Source organism: Scophthalmus maximus, chromosome 15 (assembly GCF_022379125.1).
Source record: "Scophthalmus maximus strain ysfricsl-2021 chromosome 15, ASM2237912v1, whole genome shotgun sequence".
Taxonomy (NCBI): Eukaryota; Metazoa; Chordata; class Actinopteri; order Pleuronectiformes; family Scophthalmidae; genus Scophthalmus; species Scophthalmus maximus.
In genome coordinates this window covers 8280274-8305439 of record NC_061529.1, presented here as the reverse complement: position 1 = coordinate 8305439, position 25166 = coordinate 8280274, and the positions used below count along the sequence as shown (strand labels likewise).

Below are 25166 nucleotides of genomic sequence, written 5' to 3'. Positions count from 1 at the left end.
GTACTTGTGATCTCAGATGAATGCACCTATGGTTACCATCAGCTCTGCTCCCCTGTCTCACTGACAGGGACATGATCTGAACGTGTCTGTCTGTCACGGGCCTAAGAGCGTCTTGCACTGGCGGAGGATAGAGAAAAGGGGAGATGGTGAAAGAGAGGAGAGAAAATCTCTCTTTCCACTCCAGCTGTCCATTCTGAGGGAGAGAAAATCTGACATGGTTGACTTGAACACATTTAGCATCATTAGCAAACAGGAAGTTTCCCCTGCAGCTGTTTTTTAGTGGGGGAGGGGGCTTGTTCCTGCCTGCACTGTAATGGACAAATGTTACCTTCCATGTTCGCCTTTGATTTTTGACCTGAAAACAAAAATTGACATTACAAATGTCCTGTAATATCTTCCAAATTGGCTTGACATTCCATTGCTGGCCCCAGGGGTTTCTTGTTTGTCCTCTGTAAGTGGTTGTGCTCTTGTTGTCGTGTCCTCGGGCTCGCTGTTAGAACGTACTGGCCTTTCTCTCTCGTGCGGACTCTTAAAGAGACAGCAAGAGAGGGACTAGAATGAGAAAGGGAGAGTGCTATAAGAGGTCTTGGTTGTGTATTTGAATACTTATGCTCATTAAGTTAATGCACAATGAAAGGGAGAACCGTCAAGTGGAAACTCTCAGAAGCTTCTATTTGAAGAGTGAACAAACACCCTTTTTTTCTCGCTCTCCGTCTGTCCGTCTCTCCACAAATGAATCTGTTACTATTTCAACTGAAGATCAGACCCACTTTACTTTGACTTAGGAAGTTAAACAAAGTCTAAAGTACACAATAGAGAAAGAGGATAAACCTAAAGTGACCCTGTATGTTAATAGTAAGTCCTTTTCCCAACAGACTTTATCATCAGACTCAAGGTTGGAAGTGCTTTACTGTCTTCTCATGGGTCCCCTGTGCTTTCTCAGCATTTCCTAAGAGAGGCTTGTAAGCTTCAGTATTCCTCAATGGTATCTAATAACTTAGACAGATTTGAAGCAGAACATGTATACATATTTAAGTATATATGAAGCATAACAAAAAAGCCAAATTTCTCTTCAATTAGTTTGTTTTGGCCATATAATTCTTCAGTTATTTATTTTGGAAAAAAGAGGAAGAAGGTTGAATTCTAAAATATTTCTGTGTGTCTGTGTGTGTGTGGTAAATCATTTCCTTTTTACAGTGGGTACACATATCATTAAAACTAGTGGCAAAGTTTATTCAGAAGCTTAGTTCATTCACTACACTTAAGCTATAACTTGTGCTCTTAATGACATTATGACTGACAACGGTGATAAGTGGTGTGGATATGAGTTTTTCCCATGCAGGCAAAGTGGGTGGATCTTTTGTTTTGACAAGCCCACCAGGCCTCGAATTATCTGCTTATAGGCCCAGAAGGCCCTCACAAAGGCAAGACACCCATTACCTCACTCCCAGCATGCAACAGCACAGAGGACCAAAGAACAGGAGATTTATTTATTGAGAATTATTTTTTTTTTAAATTTACTTTTTGAAATGTAACAGGAACAAACCCCTTTGCAGGGGGATGATCCTTTGGCTCAGCCGTAGTCACTGCTACAAGATGTTTTAAAGATTTCTCTAGAGCAAGTAGGGAGCATGGCTGCGTGTTGACATCAGGCGAGCTGGGGAGCAAAGCAGAACAGAGCTTGGTGCCCCTGAGCAGGCAGTTACCACAACAAAGCCAAAAAAGACTGGTCTGAAAAAAAGAGGCCAAATTCCTGCCCTCTAGGACCTGGCTTAAAGCTTGAGCGGAAACTTTGAAAGAGGGGGACGAGATGAGACGAGCAGAGAGGAGAGGCGGAGAGGTGCAGTGGAGAGGATATGAGCCGAGGCCAGGCGGGTTAGCGTGTAGCGAGAAAGGGATAGCTGCTGGGGCCTGTGGAGTACGGCGGGAGAGGGATAGATCGACGGAAACGAGAGCGAGGGAGAGACTGAGAGGGAGACCAGGCCCCTGCTGTAAGGATGGAGGGATCGTATTCCTCCTCTTGAAAGCAGAGGGGTAGCCGGGTGGTGGAAAAAGAAGCCATGAACTCGATCTGACGATTAAATCGGCACATCTCTATGGCTGCAGGCCACAAATGAGACACATGCACCGGCACACACAGTGTGTACATAACAGGAATAGATCTACAGTATGGGTTGGGCCTCATGTGGGAGTCCTTTGCAGATTTTTACTTGGATAATCAATTGTTTTTTATTTTCTTTATTGGATGAAAGTGATCTCTTTTACTATGCACGATATAATTTGTAAATGTTCTCCTGGAACAGCGCTCCCTTTTTTTCGTTGGTCGATCCTCTAAGTCTGGGGGTGCATTGGGATTGTGTGGGAGTGATTGCTATTTAGCCTCGTGGAGCTTGGTACAATCAGATGCCTATATCTCGCATATCCTCCAGGGCTCCTTCCTCACCCTCTCCCTCCTTCTGACTCCTCTCACCCACTCCACCGTTACTGTAGCTTGGCAGGCGAGCACAGCAGTTACGCCGTAGAGCTTCTCTACAACCTTGCGCCATCTCCAGTGAACATAAATTAATGGTGTAGAGCAAACAGGCTGCTGGCCGGGGTCCAGGAGCTGGCTTCAGGAGCCCAGCCAACAATTGTTGTGGGGGGCCGTGGCAGCAGCAGCAGCAGTAGTACTGATGCACTGCCAACCCACCGACCAGCCAGCCAACCAGCCAGTCAGTCAGGGAGGCAGCCAGGCAGACAGACAGACTGGGGGCCCTTTCGCTCTATAATAGATGCCGCGGGCCTCGCCAGTCCGCCCCGTATTTGCAATCATCACTGTTTTACTGTCAATAGGGCAGTCTGCTGTGAGCCTTTCTACTTGTGGAAGCTCTGGAGTTGGGAGCGAGAGAGTAGTGGTATGCTCTGAATGCAGACTGTGTGAGGTGCAGATATGGACGTACTTTCATTTGCTCCTATCGGAGGTTGGCACGCACTGTAGGTTGACATCATGTGAGTTCTGTTTATAAGTTGGCTGTATCTGTGTGTGCATATGTGGGTGTGGGTGTGTGTGCTGTTGAGAGAGAAAGAGAAATGTAGAGCAGCAGGGTTGAGTCATGTGGTATCCCCGCCTGTTTTCAGGAAGCGGTTTAGTTCCCGGTAAAACAAAACAAACACCCGAAAACCCTCTCTACTGAGTGAGAGGGAGTGAGTGAGAGGGATGGAATAAGTGAAGATACAAATGGAGACAGATGGGAAAACAGTAATGGGAGGAAAACAATTTTTAATGTAACTTTTGTTTTAAAAAAAAAACTTTGACGCAACCAGTTCAACATTATCGTAATTGGAGAGAAATTATTATTTTCCAGTTTATTGTGATGAATTTGAAAAAATGCCATAGAAATATGAAGTGCTCCTCTTTTTCTAATTGACAATTGTCAGTCTATTTGATGTTTGAAGACAGAAGTAATTAACCGAGTCCATTCAAATCATAAAATCTGTCAGAATAACTGCCGCAAACAGCCCGATATTGCTCTGTGCATAGTAAACACTCGTGATGGATTCAAAAACTCCCAACTGGATTTATTTGTCGTATCTGTTTGATCTCCCGGTAATGCCGATATGCATTCAATCTCATTGTCATTTGTCAAAGAAGCCAATTGTAGCATTAATAACAATGGCAACTTGATATTTAAAATGTGCCAATCTTACCCCCAGCTCAATACAGAATCCATATTAAAATGTCATTCCTATATTTGATTGCAGTTATTTCTGACAGTGAATATTATTATCGCCCTCCAGTCACTTTGATTAAAAACAAATAAGATTCCAATCAATGTGAGGAAGGCAAATATGAAAGGAAATACTTTTTATTGCTGTAAAACTAGACACAAAGTCACAGTTAAGCCCGTCAACTGCTGCCAACACATGAAAGCATGAAAAAAAAATCATATAGCTATTGACACCTTTATTAGGTGCAGTATTCAAAAATGAATAAACAAACATTTTTACTGTATGAAAAGTGTCTATGCAGATTATCTAAAAAAAAATCCTTTAAGAGAAAATAGCAGGGGCTACATCACACCAATCATCATTAACAATTCCTTTGTGTTGCCATGGCACTGCGGGTAAACAGCCAATGGCCTGCGATTTCCTGGGAGTCATTAGCATGGAATAGGTTTGCAAGCCACTGCAACCTTGTGACCTGGCCCTATAACTCATGTCACACACTGATGATGTCATTCATCAATGGGGTCCACCAGCGGGCTCCGGCAAAGGGGCTGCTGGTTTCGGTGGGTGGAGGGGTGAAAAGCGGTGGGGGTTGAACGGAGCGGCCGGGATAATGATCGGGCTGTGGGATTTGACGACGGCAGCAAATAGGTGTCAGGAGAGTATGAAACTGATATATAGCGAGGCTGGATGTTGAAGGAGTAGACGGGAGTCGTCGTGGGCAAGAGATGTGGTGTGAAAGTAAGAGCGGTCCAGCAGTGGATGTGGTTATTGTGTACGGTGAAATGCCAGCTTGGGCTCACGGGGGGTTAAAGGACCATACACAGCAGATGATGGAGCTGCCTCCGCTTGTAATGTTCTGCGACCACAGGGGCCATTACATCCAGCAGTATCAGAGAGCACCGAGCCCATCACACCCTGTAATTTAGCCAGCAGTTGGTTACACATACACATGCACACAGCTCAATTCTCAGTTACTGGCAGAATGTGATCCACCTGTGTGTGTGTGTGTGTGTGTGTGTGTGTGTGTGTGTGTGTTTGTGTTGATGCTTGGCTGTGCTTTTGCATGCGCGCATCAGGATAGTGCCTGCCTGTGCCATTAACAGGCTTTAGCATAATTAACAGAGCCGTTTCGATTGGCGACTGCTGCTGTCCAGACAACAAATTGAAGCTGCTCATTTCTGGCCTCTAATTATTTATAGACCGGCCGTTTTACGTTTTGCGGTCAATCCTCTTTTAAGGATATTGGCCTTGGTGTTTGTAACTGAACATATTGACCGGATCCAAAGCTAGTGGGGAGATTATCAATACCATCTTTGATCTTGCTCCGTATTTGTGTTTCATTCATTAAATAACCATGTTGTACTGTCTCCCGAGGGCAGAGAAGGACATCTCCAGGAAGAAACGAATCAGAATGCATTTAGAATTTTGACTTTATGCGTTTTGCTTAATATTTATTCAATAATTCATCTCACGTTAGCTCTTTTCATATCAGGTTTTTGTGTGCTCATTGGGTGATTTACGGACATATATTTTTTTACTGAGGCAATTAACATTAAGAGGTTACTCTGAGGTCTAAATAGCTGTTCTCCAATTTCACAGCTCCTGCAGCCTTGTAACCACTAAGCCCACCATGGCGGCTTACTTCTAATGTCCGTGTGTGTCCTTGTGTGTGTGTGTGTGTGTGTGTGTCGCTATTGCCACCACACACCATTTTCTGTAGGGCTGAGATTTCAGAGCACCTTGCTTTGAGGAAAGCTGCCACAGTGTTAAGTGTGGGTGGCATGCAGTCACAGCCATTAAAAAGTACTGTACGTGTGCGTGTGTGTGTGTGTGTGTGTGTGTGTGTGTGTGTGTACCCATTTGCCTCCCTGTGTAAGTGCTTACTTGGACGTACTGTATGTGCAAATGCGTGGACTCAGTGTTTCACAGGGGCGATCTTGTCTGACACGATGAGGCAAGGAGTCGGGGAATGAGCGAGGGCTCAGAGGGGTATGAGTAGAACTAAATAGGATTTTTTTGTGCGTGTCGTGTCTATGTGGTCAGAGTAAATCTCCTTACTCAGGGGTTTTGTGTGCGAGAGGGGCTTTAACGTCCCCACTCTCCTTGATGAGACATCTTTCTTGTTTGTTCAAACCATTCATTGCGCGGTGGCTGCAGGACGAGCTGTGCCGCTGGCTGGTGTATTTATCACCGGGCTGGAACGCGCGCTCCGGCTGACAGTAGGCAATTGATGACCGGGTCTGGGCCTGAGAGGCTGAGGAAGCCTTAATACAATGTAAATGACCCACTCCTATTTCCAATCTAGGCTGCTCCTCTCCCAACACCTCCATACCACTCATCTTTCGCTATGTCTCTAAACCGTGTATGTGTAGCGTGCGTACAAAAAAAAAAAAGGAGTGGGAGGCAGTTTGTGTACTGTTATATTTGTGAGCATGTTTTGATCGTGACCGAGGTCAAAGCTAATGTGAAAACCCCAAGGAAGCCCAGGAGTGTAAGGGGGAGGGAAAAAGAGGTTGCATTCTCATTACATGTTGTTGTCCAGAGCCGACATGCACACGGGCACATGGGGATGTAGACCTGTGTATCTGTTCACACACGCACCTCCGTACATGCACGCACATCGATACAAACCCAGCAACTTAGAAATTGCTCCCACTCTGCCAGCCAGGCATATGTCGGCGCCTGGCAATCAAAAAATGTATTTCTGTGGCATTATCATCTTTCCTTTGTTAATGATTTTAGCATATTAAAAGGGACTACATACACAAGTGCAAATCAGATTAATCCTCCTCTGCAGCCGGGACTCATTATTTGTCCAATGTCAACCTTGTTTGTTATTAATTGAGCACATTCCTCGAACCGTTTTTTTTTTTTCATCCCAACTTTAATTAAAAGAGACTACATTCAGACGGCAGCACTACCTGGAAGCAGAAAAAACCTCCTCTCTGCTGATATGAAACCTCACTTACATCAATTATTCCAGCGGTAAATGAGAAAATAGTTCTTGAGCAACTGTTATCACTTCAAGTTAAAATTGAATTCAATTAACACGAGCCAGGCAGACGTTACCAGCTCTGTGGAATTTGCTTTTTCTGAGTCGGTATACGGAGGAAGGAAGCAGGTGAAAAATATGGAATATGTTTTGAGACTAAAGTTATTTTCCTTGAAGGCGAAGAATTTGCGTTAATGGAGCTTGAAACGACCCAAACAGGAGGATTCCATTTTTTTTTTTTTGCCATTTAGAAGGAATTTTTGTGTGAGGATTTGCAGGTGACGTGTGTGTGTGTGCATTTCTGTTCGCACACGCTTGTGTGTACGTGCATGCATGCTCTCTGTGTACAGCGGCTGACGGAAACACACAGTGTCTCATTTGTTTTGTTTGCGTGCGCCCCGACTCCTAATCTGGCCCTTAAAGACATCTGTCACCAGCGATCACTGTTGTTTTGTCATGCTTCATAGCAGGCCCAGGGGGAGCAAGGCAGCCCAAGGTCTGCCATTTATATCAGCCCGCGTTCTCCAGATTAGACCTGACACAAATAGTATCATTGCAGCCCTGGTCGCAGAATTACATTTTCAGGTAAAAATCTGAGCACGGCTGTGGAGGAGATTTCACAGCATTTTGTTCTCCCGGCATTCGTCTGCATTCAGCCGCTCTCCATGAAAGAGCCACCACCGCGATACATGTCAGACATTCAAGGAAAGATAAATGTATTCACCGCAAATCTGCTCCCACTCATTCTGTTGCCTGGCATTATGGAAGGATTCTCAGACACCATAGTATCTGTGTTGTTTTTCAGTGTGTGTGTGTGTGTGTGTGTGTGTGTGTGTGTGTGTGTGTGTGTGTGTGTGTGTGTGTGTGTGTGTGTGTGTGTGTGTGTGTGTGTGTGTGTGTGTGTGTGTGTGTGTGTGTGTGTGTGTGTGTGTGTGTGTGTGTGTGTGTGCGCGCGCGCGCGCTCCCATTCTGATTTTCATTTGTGCAAGGTGCATATGTTCGATGTGTACACTGTATGTTGTCTGTGTGTGGGCGGGTATGCGATAGGAAAGGGGGATATCACAGTTGACAGTTTTGACAAACTTGTTTGGCCAGCTCTGACAGGTTTTGCATTGAACCCCCCCCCCCCCCCCCTCTCTTTCTCTCTCTCTCTGTGTGTGGGTGTGGGTGTTGTTGGGTGGACACGTGTATGCTGTGAATGCGTATACTGTGGAAAGGAGGGGCAGGGTTGGGTGGAGGTCACGGGAAGGTGCAGTCTTAGGTTACACAATACGACAACCACAGGAACACGTCGAATACATAATATACAGTGAAATGCAACTTGACTTGACTTGGAGCATGTGTTCCCTTTCCCGTGCTTCCCTTTTACGTGTGCTTGCATGCGTGAATATTTATGTAAATCTGTGTGTCAGAGGCTCATGTGTGTTCGTTTTTCTCCCCGTTTGCTCCTGCAGCACCCATACCCGTCTGAAGAGCAGAAGAAGCAGCTAGCCCAAGACACAGGCCTCACCATCTTACAAGTAAACAACTGGTGAGTCAAGATTTCCCCTCGCCCTATCTCCACCACCAGCATCGCTCTGCCTTTCATTCTCGAAAGCCTTCGCCGCCCTCTTCCCCACCAGCTAAGACAGCTAATACTCCTAAAGTGTGAAAACCGTTTATGTACAGCCCTCCCCAATCGCATATAGACGCACACAGAGGTGCACACGGTGACATACACACAGACAACCTCTGTGACGTTGTTATATTTAAGCTACCAGGATGTTCCAGTGTTATCGGCGAAAGTGTTTTGCGGCCAAATCTGTGGTGTTTCGTGGTTTGACGCACATATATTCAGTGGGATATATTTAAGGGAGAAAGTCAGCGATCACCCTATAGCCCCCACACCGATCCCGCCCCTTCATCCAAAATCATACGTAGCAATTGCCACTGGTGCCCCCACGAAAGCCAAAACTGCCTTCCACCCCCTTCCCATTTTACACAAGCAATATGGTGGATTAAGGTTTTGGTGGCCTGGCCAGCAGGGCCTTTGTAGATGGCTTAGCACATAACTGGGGGTGGTGGATTAAATAAAATGATCACAGAAGCAAAGAAATGATACAGGAATTACTTATCAAAATACTAGCCCAGGTTTTATCTCCAGCTTAATTTTGCTCAGTACATTCTCAGGGTGATGTTCAGATTAATTGAACTGACAGCTTCCTTTCAAAATGCCGGGAAGGTATTTGCACGGATTTCAGGTCTTACACAAACTTAATTATACGGAACCCCATTTTATCATTCTAATTCCATGTAGCGGGGGTTCTATTTACAAATGACAAGTCTGTGCCTTTTATTCACAGCTTTCCTTAATATATTTATCAAAGCAGGTTCATTTACAAAGTGCTCTATCAGTTGGGTACAGGCGGGCCGACATTAACGAAGCTTTTAGGTTTATCAGACTCGCAGCCTGACAAGCCACCCGAGGGTCAATTGATTTTTTGGTTCCGTGATTCATTTTTTTTCTCATTTTTCCTGGATCACAATGAGAAACATGCCTGGAGAATTAGCCTGGTTTGTCGGCCTTATCTATCAGCCCCCCCTCCATCCTGACATACGCTCTCTCTCTCTCTCTCTCTCTCTCTCTCTCTCTCTCTCTCTCTCTCTCTTCCCGTTTCTCTCGCTGTCTTTTTCACCCTTTGCTTTATTCCCTTCTAGCCAAGGGAAGTCAAGCTACTTAAATTGGCCACAGGAACCGCTGTTATCAGACTTTAATGCACCCTACAGTGTGGATAGCATTTCAATTACACCAGTAACCAAAGATTAGCCCCCGCTTGCCTGTTTCATGCCTCGTGCCACCGTTTCGGGACGCCACGCACCTTACCTACAGGAGCAGAAAATTGAGTTGCCTTGCCTGTGTCATGGTGATTAATGCAGAAATAGTCTGCTAACCTGGGAGGAGAAAGAGGGAGAGAAATAGACAGAGACAGAGACATAGACAGAGATAGATATAGGAAGAGAGCCCCTGCCTTCCCAGAGGCCATGAAATCCAAGACCGGCACTGAAATGCCTCAGATCCATTTATAAAGAGGTCTGAAAGAATCTCGCGCTGGGTAACATCCTCATGAACCCCCCCCCCCGTTTCCACACACACATGCACATACAGATAGGTGGTCACGGAGCTGTGTATTAATGTCACACCAGCTGTGTTAACAAAAACACACCAGGGATCGATTTTCACAAATAAAGTCATTAGAGACACTTAGACTCCGCCGCTCTCTCCCTGGCACATTCTGGGTGTTGTCACGACGTCTGGCAGACGCTGCCACGTTATTCGCTATTTCACGCTGAGGTACAGTTGAGAAATAGAGAGGATGCTGACGTGTGTTTTTATTTTTTTTTTCTGCCTGTAGTTCCTACCCAGGCAGGGCAGTTACAGCTAGATGTCTCTTTGTTTGGCTCATTGGTTTCTGGTTCCTGCAACTTTTAAGATGGTCCACCCAGGATATGACAGAACTCAGCCGTATGAAATGGCTGTTTAAAAGAAAAAAAGGAGAAAAAAAAAAGCTCATCAAATTCCTGGCTGGCCCCTTGCATTGTTCTGTAGTTCTCTTTGATGCATGGCTGCTGCCAGTAACGTACTGGCCAGAGAGAGGGAGAGAGAGATACAGAGGGAGGGAGAGACAGGAGCAGAGGATGAGTTGGGGGGAAAGGAGGGGATGGCCGCCGCCGTCTTCGGTTTCCAGAGCTCTCCCTCGGGGAAAGGATGTGCTGAATCAGGGCTTTGTCCGCCGGCACAATCGCAGACCAGCGAGGGCACAAGGGTGCTCTGTGTGATAGTCAATAGACAGTGCATCCCGCTCTCTCCCCGCTCGCCCCATCACAACTCCCCAAACCATACGCCCCGACGTACAACTCCCATTACGTTTACCTGCAGCTCCCCTGTACATACATTCAATAACACATGCATACAGTTGACCACTTCCGGGCTGGTTTCAAACCTTTTTTCGGACTTTAACAGGTGACACTCAGTCTGGTCCTATATCCAGTCTACAGTATATCATTAGCTGGCAGCCTCACCTGTTCGTAGCCCACACCCCATTAGCTGACTGATGTTAATAAGAAACAAAGGGAAAGGTTAAAGTCCACAATCTCACTGTGCTGGTGCTGAGCAGATGAGGAGACGGACCTGATTATCCTGTTAATAGTATGCTTTGTGTGCATAAGTCAGTGCACGCCATGCACATTATTACTAATGGGGACACTATGCTGATGTTATGTGTGTACAGTGAGTCAGGACACCATTAGTTGACCATTAGGTAGTGTGTTTGCTCTGCTTACATTTGAGACAACTGGCGTCATGTTAACAGAATTGGGGAGTGGTCCGACGGGTAATCGCATTTGTTTAAGATTGCGAGAAAAAGGTGAGGGCCGTGTCACACGCGGCGTTCTGGGATAGTGAAGTAGGTGAAACGGCAGACTCAGGTGTCCATACGCTAGGAAAAAAAGCGTTTACAGTTTACAGTATCCAGCAGTATGTATTTGTCTGCATCAGCAGCTCCCGGTGTCCTGCCATCAGTCTGGGCTAAATGGGGCCTGACCAAATCATTTCATGTCTCAGCATCACACCCAGCACGACATGCCCTCACTCACTGCCATAAACACACACACCAACTGTCCCGCTGTTATTTACCACAGAAGCGGTGCAGGCGCATACACACATATATAACCACACGCACGCAGGGGTTATTACACGGGCCTGAGAGATGACACCGATGACAGATGACGGAGAGAAGCGGCATCTAAAAAAAGGAAGGAAATCGTCCCCTCATTATTCCCTCATCTCGCAGGCAGCCAGTTGGTCATTTCCACGGCGGGCAGAGAGAGAGGCGGAGCAAGTCGGAGAGCGAATATGTCAGTTCTTGGCATCTCTGATGACTGACTGCTGTGCCACTGGAGCACTAATAACAATAAAGAGGGCACTAAGCCACACTCTATTTTTACTTCTCTGCCTCCTCTCTGCAGCCCAGGGGGCAACACAGGCACACACACACACACACACACACACACACACACACACACACACACACGCACACACGGGAGAGAGGCTCTAATTAGTGGCAGAAAGGAATACAATGAGTGAGTTATTAAGACACAAGGGCGGAACGCAGGCAACCTTTGCCCCCTGTCAGATCACAGGTCACATGATAAGGGAAGGATATCCGCCAGACGACGGCGCCAAGCGGCCTGTGCCCACTGAGGAGACGAAATAGGCTCAATCTCTCCAGCCATGCAGGGGCAGGGCACGGTGCACTGATTGTGATGGTTTTATCTCTCGTTGGAGAATCCCCCTCAACACGAGGACAAACTCCACTAATAATAGACAGTCATCATATCGCCGCATACATTTACATGTATGTTTTGGATATGTCTTCCTTTTTTTGTTTTTTGTTGACAAACTATAAAGTCTACACCACTGAAATAAGTGTACTGTATATGTGAACAGTTGAATGGACAAAATAGAATAAATCTCAGCAACCAAGAGAGTTCAAACCTATTCTGTAGAAATTGTATCACTTATTTTCACTCACATGCCTTTATAAGTTTTGGGTTAGGATTAGTATTTAGCTTCTATTTACTCTAAACATATACTCTCCACAGAAGTTCCCCATTCTCATTCATATTCACTTTTCCCCCTCTCTCTCCCTCGTGGATCCCTCAGACCTTTAATCACCCATCAGTGCCGAACAGAAGGTTCAAATGTGAATTCTTATTAATGGTGAAGCACAATTGTTTGTAGTGTCTGAGAGCGAGAAAAACCAAAGCCAAATTCGCCCCTTCACTTCGCAAAGCATTTTCCACCCCTCTCTCTCAGTCCAGTGAGACACTTAGAAACACTGGCTTTTATGATTTTTTATGATTTTTTTATGATCCTCGGGTTTGGCGAGCGAGCCCATTATGAAATGCAAAATAATAACTAATATTTTCCAAATGTAACATAAAGCTATATGAAACGGGCCAAGCCGCCTCTCTTTTTTCCACATTCTTTATAAGTATTTAAGTCCTATGAATCTCACATAGGGGCTTTTTGAGGTCCTTTTTCCCCCTTCTCTGCCTATTGCTGCTACTCCTCTGTCTCTTCCTTTCTGCCACATCGGTGGGCTAGTTGACTGAAGTTGCTTGTTATCTATATAACTTTGACCCAGATGGAAATGTTGGCCCTCTTTTTGGATGCAACCAGGGACTCCCGCCAGTGGCCATCTTATGCCCCTGGCTTTCTAAATATACTGCTGGAGTGTCGAGAGGTTGCGGCCGCGTATGTGTGCGTGTGTGTGTGTGTGCGTGCGCGTGTGTGTGTGTGTGTTTGTTTGTGTTAGCATCTGTGTGCAAGCACAAGTGTATATGTGCATGTGACTGAGAGAGAGAGAGAAAGACTATCAGGATGCTGCCAACACAGGCATCATGATCCCTCTCATTTAGGGACCACTAATTGGCAGTTAATTAGCAGAATTGACTCTGTTGTCAGATCCCATGTGCCAGCCCCCCTACCAACACCCCCTGCCCGCTAAGTTCATTTGATCTGGCTGCCGTCTTGATCCCGTAATAATAATCCAATTTTATCTGTTTTGGAAGGAGAAACACATTTGAGAAAACATATTTTCATTATTGGCAGAGTAAAAGACGCCCTGTTGTAGACGGTTTCATTTAGTTTTTCCCTCTCTTTTTTTCCAGCAGTTGTTAAGGATCCCAATTTCTGTTCGCGGTGCAAATCCAGACACATGCTGCACTCACAGGGTCAGCCGTGGGAGTCTTTAACAGCTGATGCTAATGCGCACCACAGTGTTTATGTGCACTCGCAGTGTATGTGCTGTGTTTGAATACACGGGCCTTGTGGAAATGTTCAGCGGGCCCACTCCCACTTTATCAGGCACTTGGGGCACATTGGGTCATTGCATGGCACGGACACCCACCGCGGCCATTGCGCCGCCCTGTGCCCACCTCAGCGTGAGACAAGAGTTATGAAAAACAGGTGGTGCTTTAATAAAACTGGCACTGCCGGGCGATCATGCACTAAAATGAATGCTTTCAAAAAAACAAAAAAAAACCCAACTTGTTTTCCTATTACAAGCTCAAGACTCTCCAAGGCTGTGGAATTCTCCCAGCAAAGACGCATGCAAGGAGAATGAAGCCAGACGAGGCACGATAGAGAGGCAAGGAGCTGAAAGAGGCATTACTGAGAAAGCATTAGAGAGAGATGGAGAGAGATGGGAGGAGGGAGGTCTTTGTACTTCTCTGCTCCTTTTGGCTCTTTTATTCCTCAACGGCTTGGTTTTATTGGCGGGTCGTTTAATAACAAGGGCTCTGCGTTTGAAATGAAGTCGAGCTGCGTTTGCCTGGGTGAACCTTCTTTTTTTCATTTTAAGATGGTAATTTCTGTACTCGGGGTGAGAACTGGTGAGAGACAACGAGAAATAAACTCGAGAGAGACGGAGGGAGAGCGAGAGGGTGAGAATGTGGGAGAGGGAGAATTCAAGGAGAACAGAAGGGAGGAAAGTAGGTTAATTTATTTCATTTGCGGGAAGAGAGAGAACTTAAGAAGAAAGGAAAAAAAGAAAGGTTGGTGATAGTGGGAAAGAAAGTGTAGAGTGCTGTTTTCATGAACACGCAGCTTAATGCACACGGGCAGCCACAGTAAGCCTGCCAGAATCTCCCTGTGCCTGAGGCCATCTGTGAGCAGAATAGCAATTTTATTACTTTGTCATTAAACCAATTTCACAGCAGTATTGTTTGTTAATGAGCAGCCGCAAACGAGCGAAGATGTCACGTTCCAGAATAGCAGCAAGATTTGTGACCCCAGTTCTCCTCTCTCTCATTCTCCCAACCTGCACCCTCATTCTTATTCTCCTGCTCTGTCTGCCATTGCTTTCTTTCTTGTCATCCTGACTGTCATGCCTTACTCTCTCCCTGCCATCCTCCCGTCTTGCTCATCCCTCCCTTCTTCCCCCCGTCTTATAGGGGTCCGTGGCTCATAAAAGGGGCGACTGCAGAAAGATAAAATGCATAGTCTATACAGTCAAGTCTCTGTTTATGAGCTTCCATTTGCCTTTAGAGCTCATTGGGACCAATGGTTTCTCCGTGGGCTTTCAGGGCGTGCAGCTGGAAATCCTGGGATATTGGCCTGCTATTTAGCTCCGAAGCCTAACATGGGTGCCAAGGGCAAGAGCCAACAGGGGGACTAGGCATCTGAATGGGTGCATAAGGCCTTTGGATTGTATGCGAGATGATGTCATGCATTTTTTTGTGATTTTTCACAGTTGTTTAGAGTATACCAGGTTGGATCAATGCTTCTTTTTGGTGGATTTGATTTGATTTGAGTGTTTTGGTCGAGTATTTAAAGAAACATCTAACTTCAGGTCTGGTGGTGTTTTGGGAACGGTCTGTTTTCACAAAGAAAGCCATGTGCCTCAGCTGCTACGGTGCTATATGTGTTTTTATGGCTAGGCACTCTGTTGATGTTTGTACTCTGGAGGTCGGTTGGCACAGATTCTTGGTCTTTTTGCAGCTTATGACAGAGCGAGGGAGGCAGCGAGACATGGAGAGAGAGAGAGAGAGAGTGAGAGAGATTTAAATGGAGGCCCCAGAGGATCAGACAACCTGACAGAGTAGATTTGGAATAATTAGTTTTATCTGCTGAGGGAGATAGCCAACGGAGCTGTGTGTGTGTGTGTGTGTGTGTGTGTGTGTGTGTGTGTGTGTGTGTGTGTGTGTGTGTGTGTGTGTGTGTGTGTGTGTGTGTGTGTGTGTGTGTGTGTGTGTGTGTGTGTGTGTGTGTGTGTGTGTGTGTGTGTGTGTGTGTGTGTGTGTGTGTGTGTGTGTGTGTGTGGGTGGTGATGTGTTTTGGACAGCTGAATGTTGTGGATGTGTTTGTGTGCATGTGTTTGGAAGGAGAGGTGAGGGTGTGTGTGTGTGTGTGGGGTTAAAAGGGATAAAGGTGACCAGGTGTAACAGAATGGCCCTGAGGGTGGGTGTGTGTGTGTGTGTGTGTGTGTGTGTGTGTGTGTGTGCGTGTGCGTGTTTGTGTGTGTTGGAGCAAGAGAGGACAGGAGCTCCTTCTTTGCTGAGCTCTTAAAACTCCGTGAACCTCCACAAGGTATTTCTCTCTCTGTCCAGGCATGCTCGTTCTATCACCCTTTCTCCCGCTCTCTGTTTTTCTTTACTTTCCCTTTTCACACTTTGCATTCCCTCTATCGCTGCGTCTGTGGATACACAGCAACGGCGTGCAGATAAGCGTGCTCTTCCATCTCTACTCTGCGAGGTGTCACGTTCAAAATTCCTTCCTTAAAGACACAATGAAAGTGATTGTTTCTGGCGGTGAATGGAAGAGAGTTGTAATCACATCCTCAACAATGCTCCAATGTATTATTCTTACCTGTTGTGTGCGTGTGTCTGTGTCTGTGTTTTTTCTGAAGCTGTGATTCATGGCCTGCTGCCCTCTGTGGCTTTGAGGTGCAGGCCAATAAGCCCATCATTGAAGACCCTATAAATCAATATAGCCCTTTGTTTGTTTAAGCCATGCTCTGCCCCAGTTCGGGCTGTTATGGATGAGATATCAGTCGACTTGTTGCCAAGCAGAAAAGGGGGGAGGGAGGGCGTCACGGGACCCCCTACACAAAAACAATCCCACCTTAATTGGAACGCTGCCCAAAATCTCGCAAATATAAAAAACCCGGTAATTTGCAATTTGGGAGAGGTGAGGAATAAACGGCGCCACGTCCTCTGCACACAGAAACACACACGCACCTGATGAAGTTATCAGAGGTAGCTAGGTAGGAAGGAATTAGCCACGATTAGCCAACACCATTACGTGCATAACAAGATGCAGAGATACAGAGGAAGCGCTTTGCGAAAGGAAGGAGGAGAACAATGAGGAGTGTATTACCCTAATCTAGGGTTTCTCTTCCCAGCCTTATGAATATTTATTCCTCCCCATTACTGATGATGATGTTTCAATTGGGAGTCTCTGTGAGCATGTGCAGTCGGAAGGGGGGCGGTGGGAATGTCTTTTCCCTGGTGGGGGAAAGAGTGTGTCTGCCTGTAGCCCCCCGCAGACATATCTGCGTTATCGTCTTCTTGTTATACTGTACGGGAGACTTTCCTCAGCTTTCTCCAAAGGTACAGTAGGAAGCGGAGAAGAAAAGCCAGCATCTGCCTTTTGATAAAAAGTTTTTCTCCAAATTGATCGCAGATGTTAATTTACAACTCGTGTCTGGTTAGAATTTCTTTTCTTTTTTTTTTAAATCTAAATGTTAACCTATAAAAATAACGGGGTCGCCTGTATTTTGGCGCAAATGTGAAACTCTTCATTGGAAGAATCACTCGTGACAGTTCACAGGCTCATTTTCAAGGACCGTGCAGTGCAGTGCGTGTGCCGAGTTGAATTTGACTTTTGGGAGACACGGAGATAGTTTTGTTTGTTTCAGGCTGTCACACGCGAAGGAGGCCAAGTCGAAGCTGTACACAGTCAGTGGTGGAGCTGATCTGAGAGGCAGAGGGCTCGCTCCGGGCCACCAGGCACATCACAGTCCCTGTGGTCTGCTCCGCAGTGTCACTGCAGCGTCTGCCAGCAGTCCCCTCCACAAACAACAGCTATTTATATCGCCAGCCTGCTGCTGGGCTTTTTTAGCCCTAAACTCTGCTTTTGACCGTGCCTGCACATGCCCGTGTGCTCGCCCTCGTGTGTGTCAAAGCAATTATCTGCAATTGAAACTCAGATTAATTATTCAACAGGGAAGGCAGAGGCAAGCTGACAGCGTTTGACCAGTGACTCCCGTGGTCACTCACATGCGATGAGACGCGAACACACTCACACCGGACACATCATGGAAACGTGTTTGGTGGAAACACTCACTCACCCGCCAGAGACACAATGGTGGGAAGATGATGACATCCCAGTGGGACGGAGAATCCCTCTCCAAACACACACAGACAGAGAGACACGCACGCACAGAGTCTCTCACTCCTCAATCGCCTGGCTCTTCAAGTGCGGCGGCACCTAAACTCCGGCATTAGGGAATCTAGACAGTCTATCCACCAGGTTTAGGTGTCGCTTTTTAATTGCTCAAACTGCCGTGCATTCTCACTGCCCTACATTCATGGTTGATAGTACAGCACTGTGAGGTGGAGAAGAAAAAAAAAAGTAGTAAGATCAGAGAGAGCATGTGCATGTGAGTATATATTTGGGGGGCAGGGTGGTAAAATGGGGGCACATTCCCTGTATAACCTCCCATTGGCTCTGCTTTTTGACTTTTCTCGCTAATACATTTGAGATTCAGTATCATAAGTTCACGTCTCCATGTGTGTGTGTGTGTGTGTGTGTGTGTGTACATGTACAGCGCTCGCGTGCTCGGGGGTGTACCCAAGCATGTATGTCTGTTGCACAAGGATGTAACCGCCGAGGCCCCTCTTGATGGGCCCCCTCTTCTTCTCTTTGAGCTGAACCCATTATAGTCTTATAAAGGAGGGAGAAGAGAGACGTTTGATATGAGGCAAAGGAAATAGATTGGCCTTATTTCCTGCCTGACTGCTGCAACGCAGACACTTGTGTTGCCTAGACGATGCAGGCAATTGACACTCAATTTTGTTTGAAATATCACGCCTCTATCATGTCATTATCAGCCTCCCCTGGTAATCCACAAAGCCGCCCTGTTTGATATCTGACAATAAGGGGGAGTCACAGAGTCGCGAAATCTCTCACTCGATTACCAGGCAGGGAGGGGGGAAAAAAGGGTTGAGAATGAAAGGGAGCAAAAGAGGATGGAGCAAGAGACAAAGGCAGGGTGAAAGGAGTAGAGATGGAAAGATAGTGCAGGGGGAAAAGAGACAGAGGGGCTAAAAAAGTCACACATTTGTATGATAGCGGAGAAGAGTGCATGGAAACGGAGATTATACCTTCCATCCCCGAAGGGGCACACAAAAGGAGCCCAACAGGCCTGGCATTGTGGGGAAAAGGGGGGAATCTGGGCAACAGGGGTGGCACTCATCAAAACTGAGAAAATGGGGCGATCTTGTGAGCGCACCAACTCCTCTCATGAGGGCTGATGGGGAAGTGATGGTGCCGGATAGTGCCCCCTCCCCTCCCCTCCCCTCTCTCTCTCTCTCTCTCTCTCTCTCTCCCTCTCTCTCCTCTGTGTGATGTTGGAGTATCTGTGTGTGCGCCGGCCTGCCAGTGTGTCTCTCCTCTATTGCTCGCTGGCCCTGCATGAAAGCAGCAGGCCCTCACCCACCCAAAAGGTGGGATGCTGGCTGATGAGGAACGAGCGTTACCTTCCAGCGCATGCCGCCCTCTGTCATGCGCTACGCGCTGGAACCTTTGACGGAGGCTAATATTGACATGTGCTGGGTGTTTTCAGACACAGCTGTTGGTCCCTCAGCTCCTGGGCAGGCAGAGAATACCTCATTGTGCCCCTGCGCCCATTAATCAAGTGTTATCTCAAGGGAGGTGGTGCAGAAGTGCGAAAAGGTGGGGCCCCCGAGAGATGTTTAGTGACTATATTCAAAAATAACCGAGATCAGTAAAACGTCTCAGGGCCAAGATGCCGGCCGCTGAGGGGCAGGGAGGTTAAATGAAGGGAAATATCAGGGAACTGTGTGGGATAGAGAGGAAGAAGAGATGATTGTGCCCTCCCTCAGAAACAACATAACATCAGAAAACTGGTGGAGCTGGGGCAGGTTAGCCATGCTGGGTTGCTACAATAAGGTCTCTTTCATTCAGGTGTGTTGACGCCTGGGGCAGGCTTGGCCTCGGCCCATTCCATTCACCCCGGCTGATTTGAACAATAACTATCGTATCTCTTATAAGAGAAGGGAGGATGAAGCGTTAAGGAGGGGATGTCTGAAAGCTGTGTCGGGGCCAAGAAAACCCCCCACTGCCGTTGTCGGTGCTTGTTGATGTTGTAGGTAGGAGAAAATGGGCAATTTTTTTTTTAATGCCCCCCTCCCCAACCCCCTCCACTTTTTTTTTTTACTCTTCTCTTCTCTCTCCCTCCACTTCTGCACTAGATGCCAGTGTTTTTGTGCCGTAGGACAGAGTGTGGTGAGGAGACAGAGGAACAAAGTGCTGCTGTGTGGAGCAGCAGCTGCTGCTTGCCGGATCAAAGGGGGCAACAAACGTGGTCTTCCTGGCCCATCGCTGCTCTGGAGGTGTTTGACGGACAGTCAGCAGCTGGGGCCGCACAGCCCGCCATGTAGGGGTCAGGCTGCTGGACTGCGGGGCCCAGGGGTGACATGCCCTCACTGGACAGGGGGAAGAGGGGAGAAGGTGTTAGATGGGAGGGTAAATAGAGGCAGAAAATGTGTCTATCTTTGTTTCCTTTGTTGTTTGACTTGCTGTTGTAGTTTACAGAGATTCTTCTGAGGTGATTATTATATTTTTATTTTTTATTTTTAGAGGACTTCTCACCTATTCATCATAATGTATGGCCGGTGGGGTCATGCAGCAAGGGTTAAAAGCAATGCCCTCCACACTGCAGCATTCCACCTCTTTGATGCTGACAGAAAATCCGATGGAGAAGGGGAGACAGACAGAGAGTGAGCGTGCCGCAGTGCTATTGATTTATTTTAATTAGCTGCTCGTTAAATCCTGTCAGTTCGCAACACAAATATATAATTCTTTGTCTGATTTATCCACTCGAGTCCTAATGACTCGCGCTCCCCGCGTTTCGTATAGGAGTGACTTCTTCTGCAGCTAGACTGACAGAGCAATGCAAACGTTGCTCATATATGGCTCGGGGGGGGCGGGGGGCGGGCAGAGAGGGGGGGGGGGTGCCACAAAAGGGCAATGAGTGGAGTAATAAAAAGGGAAAGAAAAACAGGTCAGTGAAAGTCCATGGAGGAGAGGTGTAACAGTGCCCCTTTGAGAGGGAGACAAAAGAGTGTGGAGGGGGGCATGAAGGCACCGTGGATGAGAGAGGGAGCGAGGGAGAGGGAGACAGAGGTAAAACTATGTAAACACAGTGGCCGGCCTAAACGTGCCCCCCCCCCCAAAAAAAAAAGAAAATGAAAAAAGAAAAAACGATCCTGCCTCGCTCCGCTTCACATCTGCACTAAATCAAACACGGGGGGTGAGGTAATGTTCGCCGCGCTTATGTCTGTTGACTCCTGTTTTAACTTAAAGAAAGGAAGGAGGGACAGAAAAAAAAAAAGGGAAACTCTGCCTCCGATAAGATGAGCCCGAGGAAGCGTCCTCGCTCCTATGCCCTCTTTGTCCTTTATCTCCACGCTGGAAGAGCGGAGCCTGTCAAAAGCTCCTTTGTGATGGTTTATGATAAACCCACAGATACTGTAGGTTCAGTCTGATGGCGAAGCTTCAGTATGTGTAAACTGTTACAGGGGGCCTGTTGGGACCATGTGAGCTGATTCAATCAGTGTTGTTGACACTACAGTAGATCAGTGTTGGAGGTTCAGTAGCCCCAGACTGCCGCGCTGTCTGACTGGACCATAATTAGTGTTTGCTTATACTAAACACACCCTCATCATGGGGTCAATTTGCATGCACTTCCTGGTCAAAGGACATTGAGTGTTTTTACTCTCCTCTGTCTGTCAGGGTTAGGGTTAGGGTTCCTTTTTTTGTGTGTGGGGGGGGGGGATCAAACTAAAGCCTTCCTCCTTTGATACCAGTGAGTTGTGACTCAATCGCTGGGGGTTTGGAATCTTTATTTCTGTCTGAAGCGGAAGTATGGAAGCAATGAGCTTTAATGGGAACCAGAGGCAAGTCGTGTTTGCGAGCGGCGATCAGGGATTGAGTTCAGCACGTTCTTGTTCAGATTGTGTTGCATCTAATCTTCCTGTAAAGACGGACAGGGGCCCGAGAATTTGACTGACAAACAGAAACGCTCAGCCCCGGCCCTGGCATATGAGCTATTAAAATGGGCATGTGCGGGTAAGCCATGAAGACAATAAACTGACAACTATTCCTGTCTTTGCGTACGCTAAGGGCTCATGTCATGGAGAACATGGTTCGTATTTAGGAGTTAGTACGGAGACACGATTAGTATTTCGCTCGTTCTCTCATCTTCTCTCTCACTCTGGTTCTGGGTCGGTCGGTTTCTTTCTTTCATCACAAACTCGTCAGACGAGTGACCCCTCTCCTGATTGGCTGGGTTCCCTCCGATCCCCACAGAAATTGGCCAGCCAAGCAACAAGTCTCTCTCTCTCTCTCTCTCTCTGTCTCTCTCTCTTGGCCCTGCTCCAGGGAAGGGGTGGTTTGGCATGACGATTTTTCTCAGGAAAGGAATGCTGACAACAGGAGTGTGTTACCAGGTGTGGCTGCAAGTCAGTTAACCAGAAACAAGTCCTTTATGACAGATTGAGATGAGGAAGCGAGAAAAAAAAAAGGTGCTGTGATTTCATCTTCAAACTTTCAGTAACCTTTCCTAGAAGCCCTTTGTCTTATGATGATGATGATGATGATGATGATGATGATGAGGATGATGATGATGATGCAGGTGGTTTACAGGGAAGTTTCATCAATAAGTCGGTTTTGAGATAATGTACGTTTCCTATCAGACCTACATCTCCTCTTCTGTCACCAACATCCCCTCGCCCTCAGTCCCCTCACGCTCATGCAGGGTTATAGCATAACACTGAATGCGAGGCAGGATATTTAACACCTTCACAGTCAGTGTGTGAACCCCCCACCCCCTGTGTATGAACAGATATTAGTAACCAGGGATGCCATGTCAATCCAGCCTAGTGGAGACCCTGTGTCAAGTGGAGTCCTGCTGCTCTGGCTCCTTCAGTCATCTCTGCCTGTTTTGTTATTTTTTTTTTCCCTCTGTGACATGAACGGCTACTCTACATAATCATGGCACTGTGGTTCTTAGTCTTCTTGTGGCGATGATTATTGCATCTGCTCGTACATCTTTGTACGCACGTGTCGCTGCCGCCATTTCAGCGCTCGTCAGCAGAAAGCGCCATTGTTCGCCAATTGGCAATAGCATGTGAAGAATACGCTGACACGTACACACACACACACACACATATTGATTGACATGTGCATAATTGTTCACATGCACACTCCAAAGTATGCCTAGCACTGCAAGTACATTTTTTTTTTTTTTTTTTTTGCAGACTTATTGGCTAGCAGTAACCAGCCGCCCACATTAAACAGCGGTGGATCACTGCCCCCACCGGCCCGCTTTCTCCAGGGGCAGCGCACACATTCTGAGCTGTATCCCAAGGAATGACCTCTACACGACCCCCTAACCTTGCCTTTAATTATTTGTTTGAAGACAGCGTGGAGTTCCCATGCTGAGAGGTACTCTGTGTACTTTGTGTGCATGTGTGTGTGAGTTGGCGTTTCTGTGCTCTCTAACATTCAGCAGAGGCAGGCCATAATAAGCTCGACCACCAGATGTAGATAATAAAACATGGGCTTCGGGTTGGAGGTTTTTTCGCTGGTGTCCCCTGTGAGCCTCCTGTGTTCTGGTTAGCCTACGGACACACTGGCGGTGGTTGTGGTCATGTCCACGGTGTCGATTTGTAGATTTACTGCGTGCGCGTATGTTTTAGTGAGTGGTTGGGAATTCTAAGTCCCTGTGGTCAACCTCTGTGTGTCTCTCTCAGGACCTTGGGTCTTCAGATGTATCCATCTATCTGTCCATCCAAGTTGACTGGCCTCCATCTCTGGAGGATTCCTGGTTTTGTTGTTCTAAGCACACGCCATTAGCAGCTCACGGGTCGAGGGAAAACAGTGTTATCAGGCCTGACTCTGATAATCTCAATTGGCTTTACTCAGACTGATAAAAGGTGCTCTGAGGCCACCACGAGAGAGGCGCTCGTCACCCCCCCACTCAGTCCAGTGCGCCACAGCGCCTCCCGGTTACTGTGGCAACTTGTTTAGCGGACAAAAACAGAGCCTGTGTGTGTGTGTGTGTGTGTGTGTGTGTGTGTGTGTGTGTGTGTGTGTGTGTGTGTGTGTGTGTGTGTGTGTGTGTGTGTGTGTGTGTGTGTGTGTGTGTGTGTGTGTGTGTGTGTGTGTGTGTGTGTGTGTGTGTGTGTGTGTGTGTGTGTGTGTGTGTGTGTGTGTGTGTGTGTGTGTGTAATATGGTGGTCTTTAGCCAAATGGGAATGTTGACGATGAGCAGGTCCATCTCAGAAGCAGCTTGTTGGGAAAATATTTGATTATCCGTGTTTGTCTACACTGCTTTCATATTAAGGAACATTTAGTTAAAAAAGTCACTTTGATCAGTCAGCGTTCTCCCCAGTATTACCTCTGCAGTCACTGGAAAACATAAGGGCAAATTTAACACCTGGGAAGAATATGCCAAACATTGTGTGTTTATGATTATGTCCCAGAATAGGTAAGAAAGCACGTGTTTGTGATTTTGAGCCCCTCGGTGTGTCCATGAAGGGAGAAAGCAGGGCATATATTTTGGCAGGCCTTGCACTGAGCATGAAGAGGGAGTGTGATACCGGGAATGTCTTAGTTTACTTGCTCAGCTGGTTTTGATGCTGGTAACGTCTTTCTCTCTCGAAACACTGCAGGTACTTCTGACGGCATGGATATCAAAGAATGCTCCGTCCCTTTAGTTCAATCAAAAATACTCTCAAAGTTAAAAACTTAATCCTCACCTTTTATCATGGAATCCATCACTTAATTTCAAATTCAAATCTCCAATTTGCACGGCTCATCTCCCTTCTTCTTTTTTCGCTCTGTTTCATCTTTTTTTCCCTCTCTCTCTCTCAGGGGCCCGCGGCACCCCTGCGTTGCTGCACTCTGGATGCCCCCTGGCAAATGAGCACCATGTCTCCCCTTTTCCCAACCGTGCATTTTGTACGTTTAACCATGTCACTTTGAGCCGGGCAGATTACAGGCGTTTAAGTTCATTGGAGAAAGTAAGGGCAGGTATCAGGGCTTCATGGGGGATTAGGAGTCCAAATTGGTTCCAGCTCTCCCTTCCTCCTAATGACCAGTTCTTTAGCCGTACTGATGGTGCCGTGGCTCGTACGTTAGAAAGGCCGTTGGGGGCTTCCCCCCCCCCCTCTCCCTTGTTCTCTCTCTTCTGCTTTTTTGGAACCAGCAAAAGGACTCCATGCTGGACAGCTCCAGCATGATTTGAAACCCCGCGTTTTAATATCAACCACATGGTGGTACCTGTAGTTCTCAGTCCACGCTATGTTTTTAGGAGGTGAACACGAAGGAGAGGGGGTAAAAGAGGAAGAAAGAGAGAACGAAAGAGAGTTTGCTCGACCCGAGTGTCCAGCTTGCGTTTGACACGGCCCTGAAACATCCCATTCCAAGTTAAAAAGGTTGCCCCTGGCCTGCAGTCACCTCCAAATAACCTCTGGCTCCACACTGGAAAAGCCACAGGAGCAAGGCCGGCTGGGGAGGCTTTGTGGAGCTGCACTTATTCGCTGCTGTGGTGGTGATAAAACTTCAGACAGCCTAATTGATGGGCTCGCTGACATAACAATACCTTGTGAAAGC

General features: G+C 47.0%; 1 protein-coding gene across 8 annotated transcripts in view; it reads left to right on the top strand.

Annotated features, from left to right (window-relative positions):
• meis2a (Meis homeobox 2a) overlaps nt 1-25166 on the top strand; it is an 80669-nt gene that overhangs the window by 46883 nt on the left and 8620 nt on the right. For all 8 annotated transcript variants that reach the window (XM_035610286.2, XM_035610284.2, XM_035610288.2 and 5 more), the window contains exon 9: nt 8155-8231. In XM_035610286.2, coding sequence (XP_035466179.1) covers nt 8155-8231 — 77 coding nt within the window. The remainder of the gene's footprint in view (nt 1-8154; nt 8232-25166) is intronic.